General features: G+C 47.8%; 2 protein-coding genes across 4 annotated transcripts; both read right to left on the bottom strand.

The window, feature by feature from the left end:
* Nucleotides 1-1624: 1624 nt before the first annotated feature.
* LOC103293248 (intercellular adhesion molecule 5) lies at nucleotides 1625-9131 on the bottom strand. The gene is made up of 8 exons (XM_008149563.3): nucleotides 9041-9131; nucleotides 7069-7168; nucleotides 5599-5865; nucleotides 4431-4751; nucleotides 3897-4175; nucleotides 3167-3436; nucleotides 2290-2532; nucleotides 1625-2094 (listed from the first exon to the last, which is right to left on the bottom strand). Exons 2-8 carry the CDS (start codon nucleotides 7121-7123, stop codon nucleotides 1883-1885), a joined length of 1647 nt encoding a protein of 548 aa, XP_008147785.2. The 5' UTR covers nucleotides 7124-7168; nucleotides 9041-9131; the 3' UTR covers nucleotides 1625-1882.
* A 1836-nt stretch (nucleotides 9132-10967) lies between these two features.
* LYZL6 (lysozyme like 6) lies at nucleotides 10968-16519 on the bottom strand. Of its 3 annotated transcripts, none has more exons than XM_028157393.2 (5): nucleotides 16350-16519; nucleotides 15410-15635; nucleotides 14324-14482; nucleotides 13084-13162; nucleotides 10968-11060 (listed from the first exon to the last, which is right to left on the bottom strand). In XM_028157393.2, the coding sequence occupies exons 1-5, from the start codon at nucleotides 16467-16469 to the stop codon at nucleotides 11027-11029; spliced, it is 618 nt and encodes a 205-aa protein (XP_028013194.1). In that variant the 5' UTR covers nucleotides 16470-16519; the 3' UTR covers nucleotides 10968-11026. The 3 variants fall into 3 exon arrangements, with proteins under 3 accessions (XP_028013194.1, XP_028013193.1, XP_008147650.1); XM_028157392.2 differs by having other exon boundaries at nucleotides 10968-11301; nucleotides 16350-16516; XM_008149428.3 differs by lacking the exon at nucleotides 16350-16519 and adding an exon at nucleotides 16232-16330 and having other exon boundaries at nucleotides 10968-11301.
* Between the last annotated feature and the right edge of the window lie 1214 nt (nucleotides 16520-17733).

Below are 17733 nucleotides of genomic sequence, written 5' to 3'. Positions count from 1 at the left end.
CCCGAATTAGTCCGTTATATTGAGGTTTTACTGTCTTTAATGAATGAATGTGGCAGGAGAGGAACACTACTAGTAAGATGATTCTAAAATGTCATGATAGCAATCAACTGCAGGGGCCCCACACTCCAAGGAGTATCTGCTCAATTCCTTCCGGGTACAGCTGAATCACCTCTACCCCGGATGGCTGAGAATTTTAAAGATGCTAATTGATTTTGTAAAAATTTTAGAATTTAAAAAGACCTTATAGGCCATCTACCCTAGACTCTTTGATAAAAAACAATGTTATTCTGCCGTTCAGCTCTTCAATTTGGCAGTGAATGGCAATCTCCACTGCAAGTTATAAACGCCTGGGATGTTTTCTAAACAACTTTGGTGGTAGCCTCCACGCCCTGCGATTCTGATTGGATTGGTCTGGTGAGGGATCCAGGCAAGAGTCTGTTGTTTTGGTTGGTTTTTGTTTGTTTCATTAATCCTCACCTGTGGATGTGTGGGTGTTTTTTAATGTTTTTTTTTTCCTAAATATATTTTTATTGATTCAGAGAGGGAGAGGGAGAGAGAGATAGAAACATCAATGATGATCGAGAATCATTGACCGGTTGCCTCCGGCACACCCCACACTGGGGATGCAGCCTGCAAGCCAGCATGTGCCCTGATGGGGAATCCAATCGTGACCTCCTGGTTCATAGGTCGATGCTCAGCCATGTGGCAGGTTTTTTTCTATTGCTTTTCAAAGTGAGTGGAAAGGAAGGAGGGGGGCTTGATGTGAGAGAGACAGATTGACTGGTTGCCTCCCTCATGCACCCCGACTGCCCAGGTAAGTGCCTTTGACCGGGAAATGAACCCGGGACCCTTCAGTCCGCAAGCCAACGCTCTATCCACTGAGCCAAACCAGCTAGGACACCATTGCTTTTTTCTTTTTCTCCCTCTCCCTTCCTCTCTGAAATTAATAAACGGCGCCTTGGCTGCAGGGCAGGCTCCACCGTCTCCGCTCCAACCTTTGCCAGGCCAGGCTGCCTACGGATTGCGCCGCCCAAGGCCTCTGTCCACCATCGCTAATCCTCTCTGAGAATTTTCAAAAGTAAGGCGCCGCGTCTCCTTTAAGCGCGGTGGGCGCGGGGACGCGACCGGCGTTGCTATCGGCGGGCGCCGTTGGGGGCGCGGAAACCGAATGCGCCCGCAGCGACAGCCGCCGCTTTCTCCTGGGGCTCCTGGCAGATTTCAGGGGTTCCCTGGTCCGCCTTGGCCACGCCCTGTCCTGTCCGGTAAGTCCCTGCCGAGGGCGGCCGCCAGGGCCTTCCTCTCCGCGCAGGGACCATGGGTTCCCGCCCCGGCACTGGCTGCAAGGGGGCGGGAGGCCTCCGGGGTCCGAGTCGGTCCTCTCCGCCCGGTTTCCCGTGTGCAGGGCACTTGCTGCGGGCCACCAGGACGAACGTTCCCGCGGAGGCCCGAGGGGAGAGGTGGTTTGGAACTTACTGGCCTTCCGGCTGGTTGATGGCCTGTCGGTCCCCACTTAGTTATGAGGAAACCATGAGAAATGAGGTGCATTTCTGAGACATTTCTCTCCTCAGTCTGCTATTTGGGAGCACAGGGCAGTGGTAATGGAAGGGTGAGACACAGACAGGATCATCACCTTTAATCTGGGGGACTGGTGAGGCATACAGCAAGGATCCAGGGTCCTCTCTAGCTGAACACAGGCTGAAATCCCAGCGACTACAGTGAGTTGGAGAGTGCAGCTTGTGAATGGATCGGGTACAAGGGACATGGGCCCACAGCAGGCTTTAGGGGACAGCCTAACACAGAGGATGTCTCGTCCTCTCTCCTCTCCCCCCTTTCCTCCCTTGGAAAACCCAGGGACAGAGGTCACCTTCAACCAAACACTGTTCTATTTAACAGTCATGCCATGTGCGGTGCCTGTCTCTGCTTGGACAGCAAACTGGCGTTCCTCCTCTTGGTCCTCCTCTTGGTGCCTGTAGGGCGATTTCCTCCTCTCTATCTTGCAGGGCAGATAGTTGAAATACAGTGCAATGCTGAAGATGCCTATTCCAAGGGCGGCAATAAGAACGACGACGATGGAGATGATGTCTTCATTCAGTTCTGCCCAAGCACAGAAGACAGAATTGGGAAGGTTCAAGGGCAGGGAGGATCGCCCTGCCCCAGCCCACCAAGCCCAGTTCTCGGTCTCATCCTCCCCAGCCCACTGAAATCTTTCGTCTTTCCATGTTTGGATAAGACGCCCACCCCCCTGGGGGGCTCCCATCCCGGGCCTAGCAGCAGGGGAGCCACAGTCACCTTGAACAGTGAGAGCAATGTCTTTGCTGACAGAGCCCAGCTGGTTAGTGGCCGTGCAGCAGTAGGTTCCAGTGTGGTTCTGGGTTGCCTTCTGTGGCATTTGAAGGTCGAAGATCACTCCATTCCAGGTACATACCAACGATGGAGGTGGGTTTCCCTTTGGGACACAGGCAAGCTTCTGTTCCATGCCTTCCATCCATGTTTGGTTGCCAGGGCAACCAGATTCCTCTAACCGTGGCTTGTCTGGGGGGAAAAAAGAGTCCCAGAAGGAACAGAGTTCGGTGTGCCCCTTCCCTCCTCACTGGTCATGCTCACCTCTCCCTCTAATCCAAATGCTGTGTCCCCTCCACCCAAGGGGAGGACTGTCAGCTCCCTGCTTTGAGCCTCTCTCCTTTCCTTCCGTCCCTACCAGCAGGGAGTCTGAGGTGCAGCCCAGGCGTTTTCACGGACTATGACTAAATGATCTGACTGCTTCATTAATGGTGGCTCTGGGGCCCCTGCTTCTCAGTGAGTGAGAACGTGGGTGGTGGTGAACCAGAGATGAGCATTTTCTATTTTTCAAAGCACAGATTTTTAGGTGGAAATTTCCTTTCTCAGCATAAACTCTTAACTATACCTTCCTGGGTTCTCAGTCATTGGCCCCCCACCTGATTACTATAACTGCGTTCTCTCTTCTGTTCCCAGTTCCCTCACATTTCTCCCCACTCACTTTGCTGGATGTAAGGTCAGCATGGAGAGTTTTAACTTAATTCTTTTGATTTTTTAATTAGAAGAAAAAAAATGTGGGAACTCTAATAATGAAGCTGCTGGCCAAGATCTCTGGAAACGGGACAGTCATATTCCTTGCTTTGAAAAGCAAGAGAGGGCCGGTACTCACATAAGACATGGAGCTGGGCTGTGGTGGTTTTGATCAACCGTTGACCCTGAACCTCCAAAGAGGCCTCACAGGAGAAATTTCGGCCGTCATCTTCCTCCCTGGTGGTAAGTAAAAGCCAGGCAGGCTCCCCAGGGGCAGGGAGGTCTGGGGCTCCCTGTAGTCGAAGAGTAGGGCTGGGTGATGTTAACACATGCCCTGCACAGGTCACGTTAATATCTGTCCCTGCCAGTGGGTATAATTCTTCTATCTCCAGGACGGGTGGAGGGAAGCCTATAAGGAAAAAGACAACCACACATCTTTCTCCAAACTGGCAGCCACGTGGGCACTCTTGCCGCTGCGGGCGTCCCTCGGGCAGACAGACAAGGGGAAGACTGTGGAGACTGTTACTGCTCTGTGCTGAGTGGCAGGAGCAACAAGGTGCTTTGGGAATTTGAGAGCTTTTCCTACAACAGATGTGGCTTGCCCACATATGGCCCCATCCCTTGGCAAGGATAGCAAAATGTCTTTCATCCTACAGATTTCCTCCTCTCCTCAAATGATTGTTCCTAGAAAGGAGTTCAAGCATTTGAGTAGAATGGCCTAAGTAAACAGGATGAAGGCTGGAAAAAGCTCCTGTCTCCATGCATGTTTCCAATCTGCCTGCACTGATCAGAAAATCCCCAAGGCTTTACTGCAGACGTTTTCAGGGACAGAGAACCCTTCCGGGGAAGGGAGGAAGCCGGTAACTTACTATAGACATGCACTAGCTCTCTGGTTTTCTGTTCCATCGGACCCAGAGATACAAGGCAGGACAGCTCCTGATCACCAGCCTCCATGGCCCGAACAGTGGCATTGGCCCATGCAGTGTCTCCCTCCCAGGAGAGGAAGGGGCTCAGCTCCTGGTCTCCGAAGAATATCTGGAACATTAACTCTTTGGCTGGGAACACTTGAGCCATCCCACAGCTCACAGTCTCTGCTGTCTCAACCTCCATAATTGGGGAGACCCAGATTTGGGGATGCTGAGAAAATTCTGCCAAGAAATGAGGAAAAGGAAAGAAAGGAGGAACCCCATGGTAAATCCTGTCACATAGGACCCCACGATGTAGGAAGGGAGGAGGGCAACAAGCTCTCTGTCCCCCAGGGTGAGTTTAAAGCCCAAGATGAGGTGAAGCTCAGTTACCCTCACACCCTCATCCTAAACCCTGTGGGAACTTAGTCCCAAAGGCCAAAGTAAGATGAGAACAATGAGCCTCAGGATTCCTTCCACCCCCGAGCTCCAACTCACCAAAAGTCTGGAGCAGCTTGCTGGCGGAGCTGGAGTGAAAGAGCCCACCACCATGTGACCTCAGGTCCAGTTCCGCGTGGCAGGAGAAATTGCACCTGTGATCCTCCCTTTGTGCTTTGGCAATGATGGTGACCTCCGCTCTCTGGGAGGCCACAGCCAAACTCATAAAGGTCTTTCTATGTAGTTCATGGTTACCCTGGAGAAGGGTAAGGGTGAGGTTCTCCAGGGGTGCTACCCTGGGCACATGGCACTTCACTGTAAAGACTTCGTCCAAGGCCACCCACGCAGGCAGCAACTCCAGGATCACCTGCTCCGGTGGCTCTTTAAGACAAAAATGCAGGTTTGAGGAGAGGAGGCTACTCACCTCTCCAGAAAGAAATGGTATAGGACAGGCAGCCTTGATAGGTGACTGCTACCATTAAACCATCTGATCAGCAGTGTCAGACGGGACACGTTAGCCTCTTGCTCTTCTGCCCATGAAAGGGGGCTACAGCCATAACCAAGAACTGGGATACAGAGGGGTGCCTTGCTTTGATGGATGCTGCCATTCGGAGAGCTTTTATCTCTTACCAGAGTGCTTCAGAGGTGTGAGCAGCTTCTGAGGAGCTCCTTAGCATCACACAAAAACTACACCCAAGTTAACCATGCTCTCACCCCACAGTGATCACACTTATTCTTAAAGCCACATCTTTGCCAATACGATCTGCCTACCTGAAAGACCCTTCTCACCACCTCCATCACTTCCAATCCTAACCAGTCTGCAGGAGTGAAGCTCAAGAGTCTCCTCTCCCGTGAACACTTCTCCAACCCAGCCCACAGAGGCAGTCCATCTCCAGTCCCGATTTACTCGAAGGATTTGTGGAAAATAATTCAGCACTCATACTTTTTTGATCATTTATAAGTGAGCATTATTAGCATATTCCCCCTCTATTTGAATGTATTCTCCAGCACAGATGTCTGGATGCACTCTATGGTATGCTCCTAATTTAAAAGCCTATACCAAAGGTAAATAGAAGTAATTGGCTCTACAATTCCTACAGTATGATGGAAATCTTTATTAAGAACCCTAACTCTCTCCCCTAAAAGAAATTTCTGTCTAATATTTCCCTAAAGAAGGCAGTCACGTTCCCCCATTCTCCTTTCCTGCCCAGCCCTCAGCCCCACTCACGATACACGGTGATGCCCAGGCTTCTGTCCTTTTGGATCCCTGCGCAAGAGAAGAAGCACTGCAGAATGGAATTCTTGGTGACATCCTCCAGGAGAAACTCCTTCCACTGGGGCCCTCTGCCCACCTGCGTTTTCTTTAAGAAGGTCTCAATTCCGCTGGGTCCTGGGTCTGGACAGTTAGTGCTGCAGTTGACCACTAGGGATTCTCCAGACTTTACCAGGGCCTGATCTGGCCAAACAGAGACCTCAAATGGCCCTTCTGCGGCCCCTGAAATGATCAATCATATATGCAAAGACTTTGGTGAAGACCACAAGACCCTCACAAACTACAGAGCATAGTTATCTAGTTACAGAGAATAGGAAACCTACCCTGAATGAAAACGTACGGGGACTAGACAAAAAGACCCTTAATGAACAAGTTCGGACTCTGATTCCACCACCATTCCCTCCACTCATCATCTTTCTTGGGATGTGAGTTCCCCATCAGTGTCGCTGTAGAAACTATGGAGTTGCTAAAAAATTATGTCCAGGAAGCCATTCTCTTCCTAAATTTCCAGAAATCTTTGAGGCTCTCAGGATTGGCTGCTGAGGACCCAACTGGCTGCTGGGTTATTAGACCCCTAAAAAAGAGCTTTGTTATATCTCAAAGAAGCGTTTCTCTCAAACCATATGGCCTAAAAGTGACCGTCACCAGAATCACCTGGAATGCTTGTAAAACTACAAATTCTAGCTCCACCTCAGACTGAATGGTTAAAAACGCGTGGAGGTGGGACCTGGAAAAATGCAGGTGAACAAAACCAGCACTCCTGGTGACCCTTATGCACGCTGAATTATGAGAACCACTAGTTTCTAAATGTGACTCCCAGGGGCACTATTTTCCATGGAACTTTTCACCTCTTCTCAAAGAGGCTGTTCCATTTTGCTCTGATGCTAAAGCAACAGATGTTGTTGAATGCACAAGAGGTTAGTCTGATAGGGAAATCTCAGGTGCTATGAGAAAGATCTCACTCAGGTAAATTTTAAATGTCTGATGAAAGCTTTCCCACAGTCCCCTTTAGCTACTCCAAGCCCACCTACTTCATCTCCCAAACACCAGTCCCCTCTGGGAATTGGCACTCTTGTGGCAATGTTACCCACTAAGGCTCTGTTCCTTTCTAATCATTCAGAGAACTCACTCCTCATAACTGAGCTATGGGCCCTATCCTATCCAAGTCCTATTGTGGCTCTTCATGACACAAAGGGTGGCAACAAAGAAGTAAAAATATTTTTAAGAGCAGAAAAGTAGGACAGCCCTGGGTTAGCACCTAGATTCTGTGTCCTAGTGATCCAAGGAATCGGAATTTCTCCCAAGAGTCCAGGGGGCATTAGTACGAGTGTTGCCCTGTTCTGGACTTCCTATCCTTTTCCTCATTGACCAGCCACCTGTGTCCTGACACATACTGGCTAAAGAAACTTTCCCAAATAGCCTCACCTCGGGAAGAGATCAAAGCCAGCAGGGCCCAGACACCAAACAGTAGCATTTCCATCCTTATGAGAAAGGCCAACAGCTGGAGAGAAGGAGAAGAGCAATGCTGGAGAAAGTTTCCAAAAAAAAAAAAAAAGATACAGAAAATTATTTCTTTGGTATTTTTTAAAAGCCAGCTTCTTTCCTGAAACCTTACATGGTTTGGAGAAACTGCAGCAAGAGTATCAGTGGTGTGGGTGATATTAAAAGAACATCTTGCTTGTATTTTGGGTTGGTTTGTGCGTATAGCAAAAAGACGCAGAAAAACAATAGGGAATATTAGATTAAGTGAAAGTCCTGTATAAGCTTGTATCGCACTTGCCTGTTTACATGTTTGCTTCTATTTGAGTCAACAGAAGAAGGCTGTTAGCATGGAAACATGAGAAACAAGGTTTAGAGGGATAAAATTTGATGGTGTTTATCTAGCACTGTCCTGCAGACAGTGACCATGAATCTAGAAAATGGACCCCTAGAGTCCCAGCCTCTGATGAAAGGGAGAAATGTTTCCTCGGGCCTCTTTCTTCGTGATCTCTATGAAACATCCCTCAGAATAATCCGTCTTTTCCTGATCTGCTTCCATGTTCACCAATGGATTACTACTTGGGTTGAGTTAAATGTAAAGTGTCCACTTCTCTTTTCTCCACCAAACCATACTAAGCTTTTTCTTTCAAAACCTCATTCAAGCTAATTTCTTCTGAGAAAGGTTTCTTGGCTGACCCTGTCCAACTTCACAATCCCTCACTTATTGATATTATCTGTGCCTCACTTTATGCAAAGCACGAGTCCTTAAAGCTATGGATATTTAACATTCTAGATAGAAGATGTTTAGGGAGTATGGTTTTCATTGGAAATGGGGGTTAGAGGTTGTGCTTGCATATTGGTTTTACTTAAAAGTGTACGTTACAGAGCAATCAAAATAGCAGTGTTTTAAGTATTTTTCATATCTTACATAAGATTTAGAAAATATCAATTGTTCATATTGAAGGGTACAGGAAAATGGCCTTCCCACTGTTTCAGGGGCACGCATAACGCATAACATTATTTAGCTGTGTAATTCTTTTACTGTCAGTCACATTAACTCGTACATTGTAGAATGCCAATTAACGTTTTTATTATTTTTTTATTGTTGGCACTATTAGAATCCCGATGAACTTTTTAATTCCTTGACATAAAGTGCTCTCTTCACAACACCTACTCCAAGCTAGGCATTCACTGCTGACCTAACAGACACGTTCTCCATCACATCTTGTCTAATAATTGCTAACATTTAGAAACCACATACTGTGCTCCAGACACTGGACTTTACTTTAATCACCCCCACTTTTACAGGCGAGATGGAGGCTAAGAGAAGTAAAATAACTTATTCCAAATCACACAACTACTTAAGAGGTTAAAACAGAATTCAAACCCAGGCAATGTTCTGAGGACTTCACTGTTTCTCTATATTCTATGAACAATTCGGAATAGAGGTTCATCTAAGAGCTCCCTGACTGCAGGCCTAGGAGGGCAGGGCGGTGTGTGTGTGTGTGTGTGTGTGTGTGTGTGTGTGTGTGTGTGTGTGTCACTGATGGATCGAGTTAAACAACTATAAATCAACCAACCAGCCAGCCAGTTAGGATATTTACAAATACTTGTGGGAGGACCTGCGCCCACCATTTGGCTACACAGAGCAGAAGGCCAGCTCTTGCTCCGAAGGAATTTCCTCTCTAGGGTGGCTCTCACGCTCTTAGCTCCGCAGACCGTAAAGGCTTTTAAAGGGAATGGTATTTAAAACATTAAAAAAAAAAAAATACGTGGGGAAAAAAGACAAGTGCTCCTTAGGGTTTCCGGCCCACTCAAGTGTGAGGAGGCGAAGCTGGCCCTGAGGCCAGATCGCTATAGATCCACGAGGAGACACCGGCGTAAACCCGAGCAAACAAAACCAAGCCTAAATCCTCACTGAGGGCCGCTCCTCGCTGCTCCCGCCGCTCCTCGGGTCGCTCAGTCAACTCGCCGGTCTCGCACGCCTCGCCTGCAGCGCCCTCGGGTACCGCCACGCGCTGAGACCGTTTGGTCGCTCGTGGAGGCAACACCAGGCGGGGGCGCGCGAGGACGCTCCTGATCTGCCTAGAAACTCGTGACGTAACGCAGAAGCTTAGCAAGGGTTGGCTGAAACAAGTGAGGCGAGCCGGAAGCTAAAACGAGAGGAGGGGTGCGCGGGGAAGATCAAGGTACGTAAGTCAGGATCCTGCTTGTGTCCTGCTTGGCAGAGAAATACTATGTGTTAATCGCAACTAAATAAAAATTAAAACAAAAGGAAAGGGTTTGTTGCAGAAAATAATGGCTCTATCAGTAAAACAAGGGGTGGTCTTCCCCTGTGCCTGTTCATCTCGTGGTACGGCCTGAAGACGCAAGCCGTTTGGCGCGGGAGTGGGCTGCGCGCGCAGCTGCCTTCCCGCCTTGGGCCGAGGAGCTGGTTTGGCGTTGGACCGCGGTTCCTCACGGGCTCAAGATCCTACCCCGGACCTCTCTCGGCCCCTTCTGGGTGTGCCGAGAGATGGATTTGGCAAGACTGACGGTATCCGAAAAGGCACTTTTGTGTGCCACCTTCACATACAAGCCACAGGCTTGAGCGAACTAGACTTTTCTCATTTCCTACCAAACGTGCCTGTGTTCTTCCCCCAACCGCGAGGGGGCAATGAGAGGGGGAGTGAGGGAGTAAATCCACCTGTTTCGTCTCTCCACCCTGTACCCCTTTCCTGAGTTTCCATGTCAAATGTCTTCCCAGATTGGTTCTCAGAACATTTTCCCTAGTTTCTCATCTGTCAAAAGGAATGGCATTTAGTTTATATATAGGACCATTTAAATTATTTTTTCAATTACAGTTTACATTCAATATTATTCAGTTCCTATGTGGCTTCTTCTGTAAATCGTTGGTAATAATATTTCTGTTCAGCTAGGCATCCGTTGGCTATTCAGGTTGGTTGATCTATATAAGTTGTAAATCCCTTTGGGCTAGGAGGAGGTGAGTGTAGCTTCCACCTACAGGTGTGCAATAAATGGTCGTCTTTTACCTCAGAAAGGCGTTTCCTGACTAAAATATTGGGCTTTCTTTTTCTTTATGGCACGTATCACTACCTGACGCTGAGTTAAATAGCCCATGGTACCCATCTCTTCCCAACTTTGCATTTAGTGATATCAGGTTGGTAGCTTGAAAACATTCATGGTGGGGAAGTATTAAATCACTAAGATCGTCAAAGGCTACAAATTGGAATTTATTTTTGTGAGTTCTTTTTGAGTACTGGTTGTTGAACATTTGCTAGAATACCACTGTATATATATATATTTATTTATCTGTTTACCACCCCTTGTCCCAAAGGTGGTGATGAGAATTTGGATCTGCCCAACCAACAAGCTTGGTTTATCATCCCACCTCTGTCATCCTCTATCAGTAGGAGAGAATGGAGGATACACTGGATAACGAAATGGATAATAAAATCTATAATTACTGTTTTGAAACAGTATCAGGACCCCAGTATTTCCTCCACAGCCAACTATTTTTGAAGTAAGAAAAGGCTCAGAAGTAGGTAATGGGGTGGGGCTAAGAGTCAAGTATACTAAGGTGAAGAAAGTAGTGGTGGAGTAGAGAAATGGTGCTAGGTGCCATTGATGTGGGGGTGCTTTGGGAGAAGGGGCTAGAATGTGTGTATCCATTCATTTGTGCATCCATTATTCCCGTGTGTGTCTGCTTCTCCACCTAGATTATGAACACCTCAAGAACAATGGTTAGGTTTCATCTTCCTTCTTCTAGTACCTAACGTACTCCTACTATACATTAGGTACTCTCAGATATGTGGAATTAATAATGAATAATTAACACATTCTTTGCACAAAGAATGTTTTAATTCCCAAAATACAGAAGCATCTTCATTGTGGTCCTCTTGGTTTACAAATGACAATCAGGAACCAGGGGCCTGGGCCTGGATGGGAACAAGGAGTAAGCCCTAGAAAACCATTTATTCCTGGGGCTCTGGTCAGTTTTATTTGTAAATGGGAAGGGAAGAAAATAACATGAAGTGGAGGCAAGAGGAAGAATCCCCATGGGAGGAGAGGAGTTTTAGGATGACTCCACAGCAGGCCTGCACCCTGCCTCATCCCATGTGACATCCTGTTACCCAGTAGGAGAGTGGCCGGCCGGCACAGTGTATCGACCATTCTGCCCTGTGGAGAGAAAAAGACTGGTTCTTGCTTCCCACACACGTGACCCAGCTCTTAGTGAGTCTTCCATGCAGAGCAACTTCATTCCTAGCTCTCTCATCTATCTTTCTGCAGCCCTTCTAATTCTTCCTTTAAGTTTCCCTTGTCCACGGTATTTGTACTCCTACCCCCCCAGTCAGTATGCTTTGACATTTTAAAATCCTTATCTCCTTCTGAAGGGGGAGAACACTGTTTTACAGGCTGAGAGTTATTAATATATAAATATCCCAGGTTCAACCATCGGCTCTCCCTCCAGAAAGGCTCAGCCCTAACAGTCATTATGCCCCTTGTTTTGCAAGGCATTTTTAGAGTATACAAGGCACTTAACTCCTTCCAACCTCACAGATGCCTGCAGAGGCAGCCATTTACATTATTTATATATCCAGTTTAAAGCTCAGAAAAGTTAAGTAACCATGTCAACATCCAGTGTTGGTAAGCTGATAACTTTGGGGGTGATGATGAGCAACACATTTTTATAGAAAACTAGAGGCCTGGTGCATGAAATTCATGCATGGGGGGAGGGGGACGGTACCCTCAGCCCAGCCTGCACCATCCCCAATCCAGGACCCCTTGGGGGATGTCCGACTGCTGGTTTAGGCCTGATCTGCATGACCGGGCCTAAACCGGCAGTCAGACATCCCCCTCACAATCCGGGACCACTGGATCCTAACTGCTCACCTGCCTGCCTGCCTGATCGCCCCTAACTGCCCCCTCCTGCTGGCCTAGTCACCCCTCACCTGCTCCCCTGCCCGCATAGTCACCCCCAACTGCCCCCCCACTGGCCTGGTCACCCCTAACTGCCCCCCCCTGCCAGCCTGGTCAACCCTTACTGCACCACCTTGCCGGTGTGGTTGCCCCCAACTGCCCCCCTCCCACCAGCCTGGTCACCCCTCACTGCTCCCCTCTACTGGCCTGGTTGCTCCTCACTGCTCCCCCCTGCAAGTCTGGCTGTCCCCAAATGCCCCCCCCCCCGCCCTCCTTGCGGCCTGGTCACCCCATGCAGCCTGCTGCTCAGTCGTTTGGTCACCCCTCACTAATCTCCCTGCCGGCCTGGTTGCCCCACACAGCCTGTTCGGTCATCCATTTGGTTGTTTCAGATGCAATGGTCACTTAGCCTTTTATATATATAGATGTTGCTGCCAGTTATGGAGAGAGAAACCCTGTGGCAGCCATGATGGCATTATTTTAATTGTTCCCATCTCTACAGCTGATTGAACCAAGTGGGCACATGGGGTTGAAGCTGAGCCAATTGGATTCTCTATCCCAGGCACTTAGACTGGGACTGGGCTTAGCCAGTCTCCGTGGTTGCTTAGGATGTTAGACCATAAACTTAGGCGGCGTAGTCTGTCTTGTAGACCGGGAGCAGGGAAAGCTGGTCTGCAGAGGGAGTAGTGAAGCAAATGCACCAAGAGAAGCAGAAACCTGCCAATTTCCAGCCCAATTTCCACTGTGTTCCTGAGGCCCAGCTGCACCCCTTCTGTGGGCTCAGCAAGTCACCGAGTCTTTTCAGATCAACTCTCCCTCAGCTAGTCAAGTTGTTTTGTTACTGCAGCCAAAAGACTTTTCTTTAATATCAGAGAAAAAATTAGATCCCAGGCCTTCAAGTCAGAGTTCCAAGCCCTGTCACTATCCCACACTTGTCTAGACTGCAGAAAAGGTCTGGTCCTTGCCTACTGTCCCTGTCCCTGTCTCCACACCCTTCTTGGGCCTCTGCCCGCTAACTTAGTCCTACAGAGTCCTCCTCACCAGTTCTTCATCCCCCCTGCTCGGGACACAATCTTTTTTGCACACTTGATGGTTGCGAGAAGATTGGGACTCAGCAGTTCTGAAAAGGAGAAAGAGAATACCTGTGAGAGCAGAGGACAGTCCCAAAGGCTGAGGCAGACGCTTGCTCTCCCCGCCCTTTTCCTGGGAGCTGAGTACTTCCAGAGTAAGCAAGGCCTCCCTCCTAGAGGCCCATTTAGACATCCCTACAATGCCTGCTGGAGGTCTGGGTGGCCAAAGGTGGGGACAGGAAGACTGAGATTTGGGTCTGTTTATGATGATAGTTTTTAGCCAGAGTAGATGGTGGTTCACCCAAACTTCAGGAGTTTTTAGGGAAAGAAAATGCCAAAACAGGCAGCACAGAGAGCACAGTGAAGTCCTGCCTAATGAGGGGACTCTTTAGGTAAATATCCAGGGACGTTAATCAGAATACAGAAGATGAGGTGAGGGGCAGAGTCATGCACCCATGGAGTCTACTGGATCAGCTCTGAAATGGGGAGTTTGCCCTTGGCTTTTGGTCAGATCATTAGCCAAAGACACTTATTGGTTTAGAAGGACACTTATGCCATGACCAGTTTGGCTCAGTGAATAGAGCATCAGCCTGCAGAGTGAAGGGTCCCGGGTTCGATTCCAGTCAAGGGCATGTACCTTGGTTGCAGGCACATCCCCAGTAGGGGGTGTGCAGGAGGCAGCTGATCAATGTTTCTCTCTCATCAATGTTTCTAACTCTCTATTCCTCTCCCTTCCTCACTGTAAAAAATCAATAAAAAAAAAAATAGAAGGACACTTATTGGTTAGCCTCCAGGATCATCAGTCTGGCCACCACTAATTCGATAAGCCTCAGTTTGCTCTTCTGTAAAGTGGGAATACTAGTTTTCACAGCATGGAAAGTTGGATAACATCAGCTATGCATGTAAAGTGCTTAGTACATAACCTGCTCTCAATAAATATTGGCTGCTGCTCTACTGCTGCAGGCTGTGCAGAGCCTTTCTGGACCCTGCTCGAGGACACAGAAGAATCTCCTAACTGATGAGCATTAGGGCCACTAGTAAAACCCGCTCAGTAAAGGAAGCCCCTGATTCCTTGAGCCATCCCTCTGGGGGCATTTTCAGACTGTGAGTGGAAAGAGAAGTGTTGTGAGTAGAACTTGGTCATCTCTTCCCCCTCCCCGCACCGCCACCCCCCCCTCCGCCCCCCCCCCCCCCCGGGGCCCTGGCCAGACCTTGACATGTCATGTGGCAAGTGTTTTCCGAGTGACTCTGGTAATCATTGCACCAGTAATGGCTGTTGATCTGGAAGATGCCATAGTCAGAGCTGCCATCTGCATATTCATTTACCTTTGATATATTGAAATGGCTTTCCACAAAAGCTAGGCACAGCCCTTAGGAAAAAAGAGAAGAGGGTGCTCGAGGAGGCCACACTGAGAGAGAAGGGAGATGAAGGAGAAAGGGAAATGAGGACTCAAAAGAAAGGAACAAGGCCTAAGAGGCTAGATGGGGCTAGTGGGCTAGAAACACCTCCTAGCTTCTCCTCCCATCCTTTGGTCCATCAACCCACCCATCAGTTTAACGATTCATCTTTCTATCCATGCTTCTGGTGCATAATAATCACCTACTGTGTGCCAGGAACTGTGCAAAGCCCAGGGAGGGACATTTAGTTGGGCCAAATACAGATGCTGCCTTCAAATGGCCTATAGTACAAGAATGAAGATATGGACCTACAAATACCACAAAATAAATTAAAAGATGAAAGTGTTGTAGGACAGGTGTGCACAAATTCTGGGCAAAATGGAGATATCCCTAGCATGCAATAGTATGAAGCCTTTGCATTGACTGTTCCCTCTGCCTGGAATGCTCTTCCCCTAGATTTGGGTGACCATGCCCTTTACTTTATTCAGCACCATTCAATGTCACCTCCTCAGAAAGGCCTTCCTTGACTGCCCTTTCCAGTACAGTGTTACCTATCACCTGCCCCCCTGCTTTATTCTTCTGCATAGCACTTGTCAACACCAGGAAGCACTTTATATATTTTTGTGTTTGTTAATTGCTTGTCTCTTCCCCAGAATGTGAACACTATGAGAGAAGTGGCTTTGTTTACAGTATATCCCTAGCACCTAAAATAGCTCCTGGTACATAATAAATACTCGATGAATAATTGCTGAATGAATATGGAATGTTGGGAAAGGTGTCTTGGAGAGGGCTGCTTTTTGAACTTGGCTTTCAAAGACAAGAGCGAGAAAGAAAGATGGCCAAGTAGGAGATGACCAAGACAGGAGAAATGGGGGTGGGGGTGAAGAAATGGCACTCACAGTCACTCACGGAGTAGCCCTCAAACCCATCCAAATCTTCCTGGTGCAGCACCTTGGCCAAGTCGCAGCGGTTGATGAGGCTGGCCTGGTTTATGGCAGCAAGGCAGCTGAACAAGGAGATGAATAATGCCCTTGTCATCCTCGGAGGGGAGAAGGTCAGCTGAGGGCCTGCAGTTCTTAGGGTCTCACAGACTTCCTGCTGGTTTTCTCTGAGAGTCTGAGAAATCTGGAAAGAGAAGCCAAACATCCACGCTCACTCACTGCTCCTCTCCTGGCTGTTTCCAGTCTCTTCTTAATTATTATGTTCTATTCTGACGAGGGATGCATAACCTATGCATAATCCCAAGGAAACATCAGACAAGCCAAACAGAGGGAACGTCTAGAAAATAACTGGCTTATATTCTTCAAAGCAGTCAATGCCATGAAAACAAAGAACGGGGCTATTTTTACACTAGTGGTGTGTGTGTGTGTGTGTGTGTGTGTGTGTGTGTGTATGCGTGTATCTTTCCCCTTACACTAGGTGTATGTTCCTGAGAGCAAAGGCCTTGGTTTCTCTCTCCACCAGCTCCATGAGTCAGACATGAAGCAGTTTCTGCTTGAACAAGGTGGCTACCCTGATGGCCTGTCTCCTCACAGATCTTTTGTTCTGTCTTCTAAGACTCACTCCATGCCATCCCGAGCTTGCAACCATTCTTTTGTTTCTGTCTCCCACCCTAGAGTTGCCAGACTTAGCAAATAAAATCACAGGATGTCCAGTTACACTAGAATTTCAGACAAGCTACAAATAGGTTTTTAGTATAAGTATGTCTCATGCAACCCTACCCTGTCCTGACTGAGCAGGTTCCTTCAGAGTCACGTGTCACTGAGCCTTGGAAAGCAGTGAAGTCCGCTCTTGAGGTTCCCTTGGGGAAGACAGTGGTTCTGGCAGGTGCATTCTTACCTCCCCTTCTGAAGCTGACCTCTCTCCTACCCCTCTCTCACTCCAGTCCCAGCTGGCCCAGGAATCTCTGTGAGAATCTGTAGAACAAAGCTGTTTGGGTAGGAGCCTCCTCTTCCTCATGAACTATACTCTAGCCCCACCCAGCTCACAGCTCTGCCTGTTCTAAAGAAGGTGGGAATGCTGGGCAACCCCCATCCCCCACCCCCTGCCTCCTGGAACCCCAGTTCTGTGACATCATCACTCTCTTGGAAATACTCTGGTCTTAACCATGCAAATTGACTGTGTCTTTGAAAGCTTAATTGATTTTAAGTAACTTTAAATTTTAAATGTAAATTATAAATATAATTAAAATTTTAACTTAAAACTTAAGTAACTTTGTATGCAAAAATATTAAAATTTATCATTCTAGCATTCAATGTCCATCTAGTTACCACTGTAAATAATTAGTATCATGTTATGTCTAAAGTGCAGACATACAGACAAATTTAAGAGTGATGCGTAATGTGATTTATGTAATATTGCAAAAATGTCCTCAGCTTCCACTTACGACTGAGGCAAATACTGTACTAATTCACAGGTACCTCCAGAACCACTAACAGGAACACAAGAACAAGAAGAAATTGTACAGTCAGCATTACTAGAAAATGCTATTTCATTGCACTCACTTCTGTTGCTATCTGAGAGGGAAGCTCTGACAAGTTCATTCATTTGTCTTTTCTCTTAAGTACTTTTCTACTCAAAGCCTCTTTGCACTTTCAAATAGTACCTAGCATGGGCCCCCTTAAGCTTTCCTTAAACCTGCAGAGGCAGTTGCATTTTTGCCCCCATAGACTTGGGTAAGATGTGAAGATGCACCTCCCAGTCAAGAGAGTGGGTGTTTCGTGGGTCATGCTGTGCCGGGCTGTGGGCCAGATCCTGAGTGACAGAGGTGTCTGTGGTCCTTGATATATTTAATTATTTTGTCTGAGGGGGACTGGAAAGTACTGGCAGGGCCCAGGTAGGAGCTCCTCTTGCCAGTTCTAAAGGTGATAGTAGAAAAGACAGTAGAAATCAATTGCTATGGAAAATGTGAGGAAATGTCTGTTCTAAGTTTTCAATAAGATACAAGAAAAGCCCTAGCCGGTTTGGCTCAGTGGATAGAGCGTCAACCTGCGGACTGAGGGGTCCCGGGTTCGATTCCGGTCAAGGGCACATGCCAGATCGTGGGCTTGATCCCCGGTGTGGGGCGTGCAGGAGGCAGCCAATCCATGATTCTCTCTCATCACTGATGTTTCTATCTCTCTCCCTCTTCCTTCCTCTCTGAAATCAATAAACAATATATGTTTTTTAAAAAGATACAAGAAAAACCTCAAATGATACAGCCTGCTGAAATGCAGAACACAAA

The sequence above is a fragment of the Eptesicus fuscus genome, chromosome 20 (genome assembly GCF_027574615.1).
Source record: "Eptesicus fuscus isolate TK198812 chromosome 20, DD_ASM_mEF_20220401, whole genome shotgun sequence".
NCBI classification, from domain to species: Eukaryota; Metazoa; Chordata; class Mammalia; order Chiroptera; family Vespertilionidae; genus Eptesicus; species Eptesicus fuscus.
This window is presented reverse-complemented; position numbering and strand designations above follow the sequence as displayed.

What these genes read in the sequence shown, in the direction of transcription:
- LYZL6 (XM_028157392.2), bottom strand. Translation starts at nt 16,469, where the DNA reads ATGAGGAAGAGGAGGCTCCTACCCAAACAGCTTTGTTCTACAGATTCT. An exon ending in GGTCAGCTTCAGAAGGGGAG is followed by an intron (nt 15,636 to 16,349) that starts GTAAGAATGCAC and finishes TTCTCTTTCCAG; the next exon opens with ATTTCTCAGACTCTCAGAGA. An exon ending in TTGCCACATGACATGTCAAG is followed by an intron (nt 13,163 to 14,323) that starts GTCTGGCCAGGG and finishes TCTCCTTTTCAG; the next exon opens with AACTGCTGAGTCCCAATCTT.
- LOC103293248 (XM_008149563.3), bottom strand. Translation starts at nt 7,123, where the DNA reads ATGGAAATGCTACTGTTTGGTGTCTGGGCCCTGCTGGCTTTGATCTCT. An exon ending in CCTGGGCATCACCGTGTATC is followed by an intron (nt 4,752 to 5,598) that starts GTGAGTGGGGCT and finishes TTTGTCTTAAAG; the next exon opens with AGCCACCGGAGCAGGTGATC. An exon ending in AGCCCAGCTCCATGTCTTAT is followed by an intron (nt 2,533 to 3,166) that starts GTGAGTACCGGC and finishes TTTTCCCCCCAG; the next exon opens with ACAAGCCACGGTTAGAGGAA.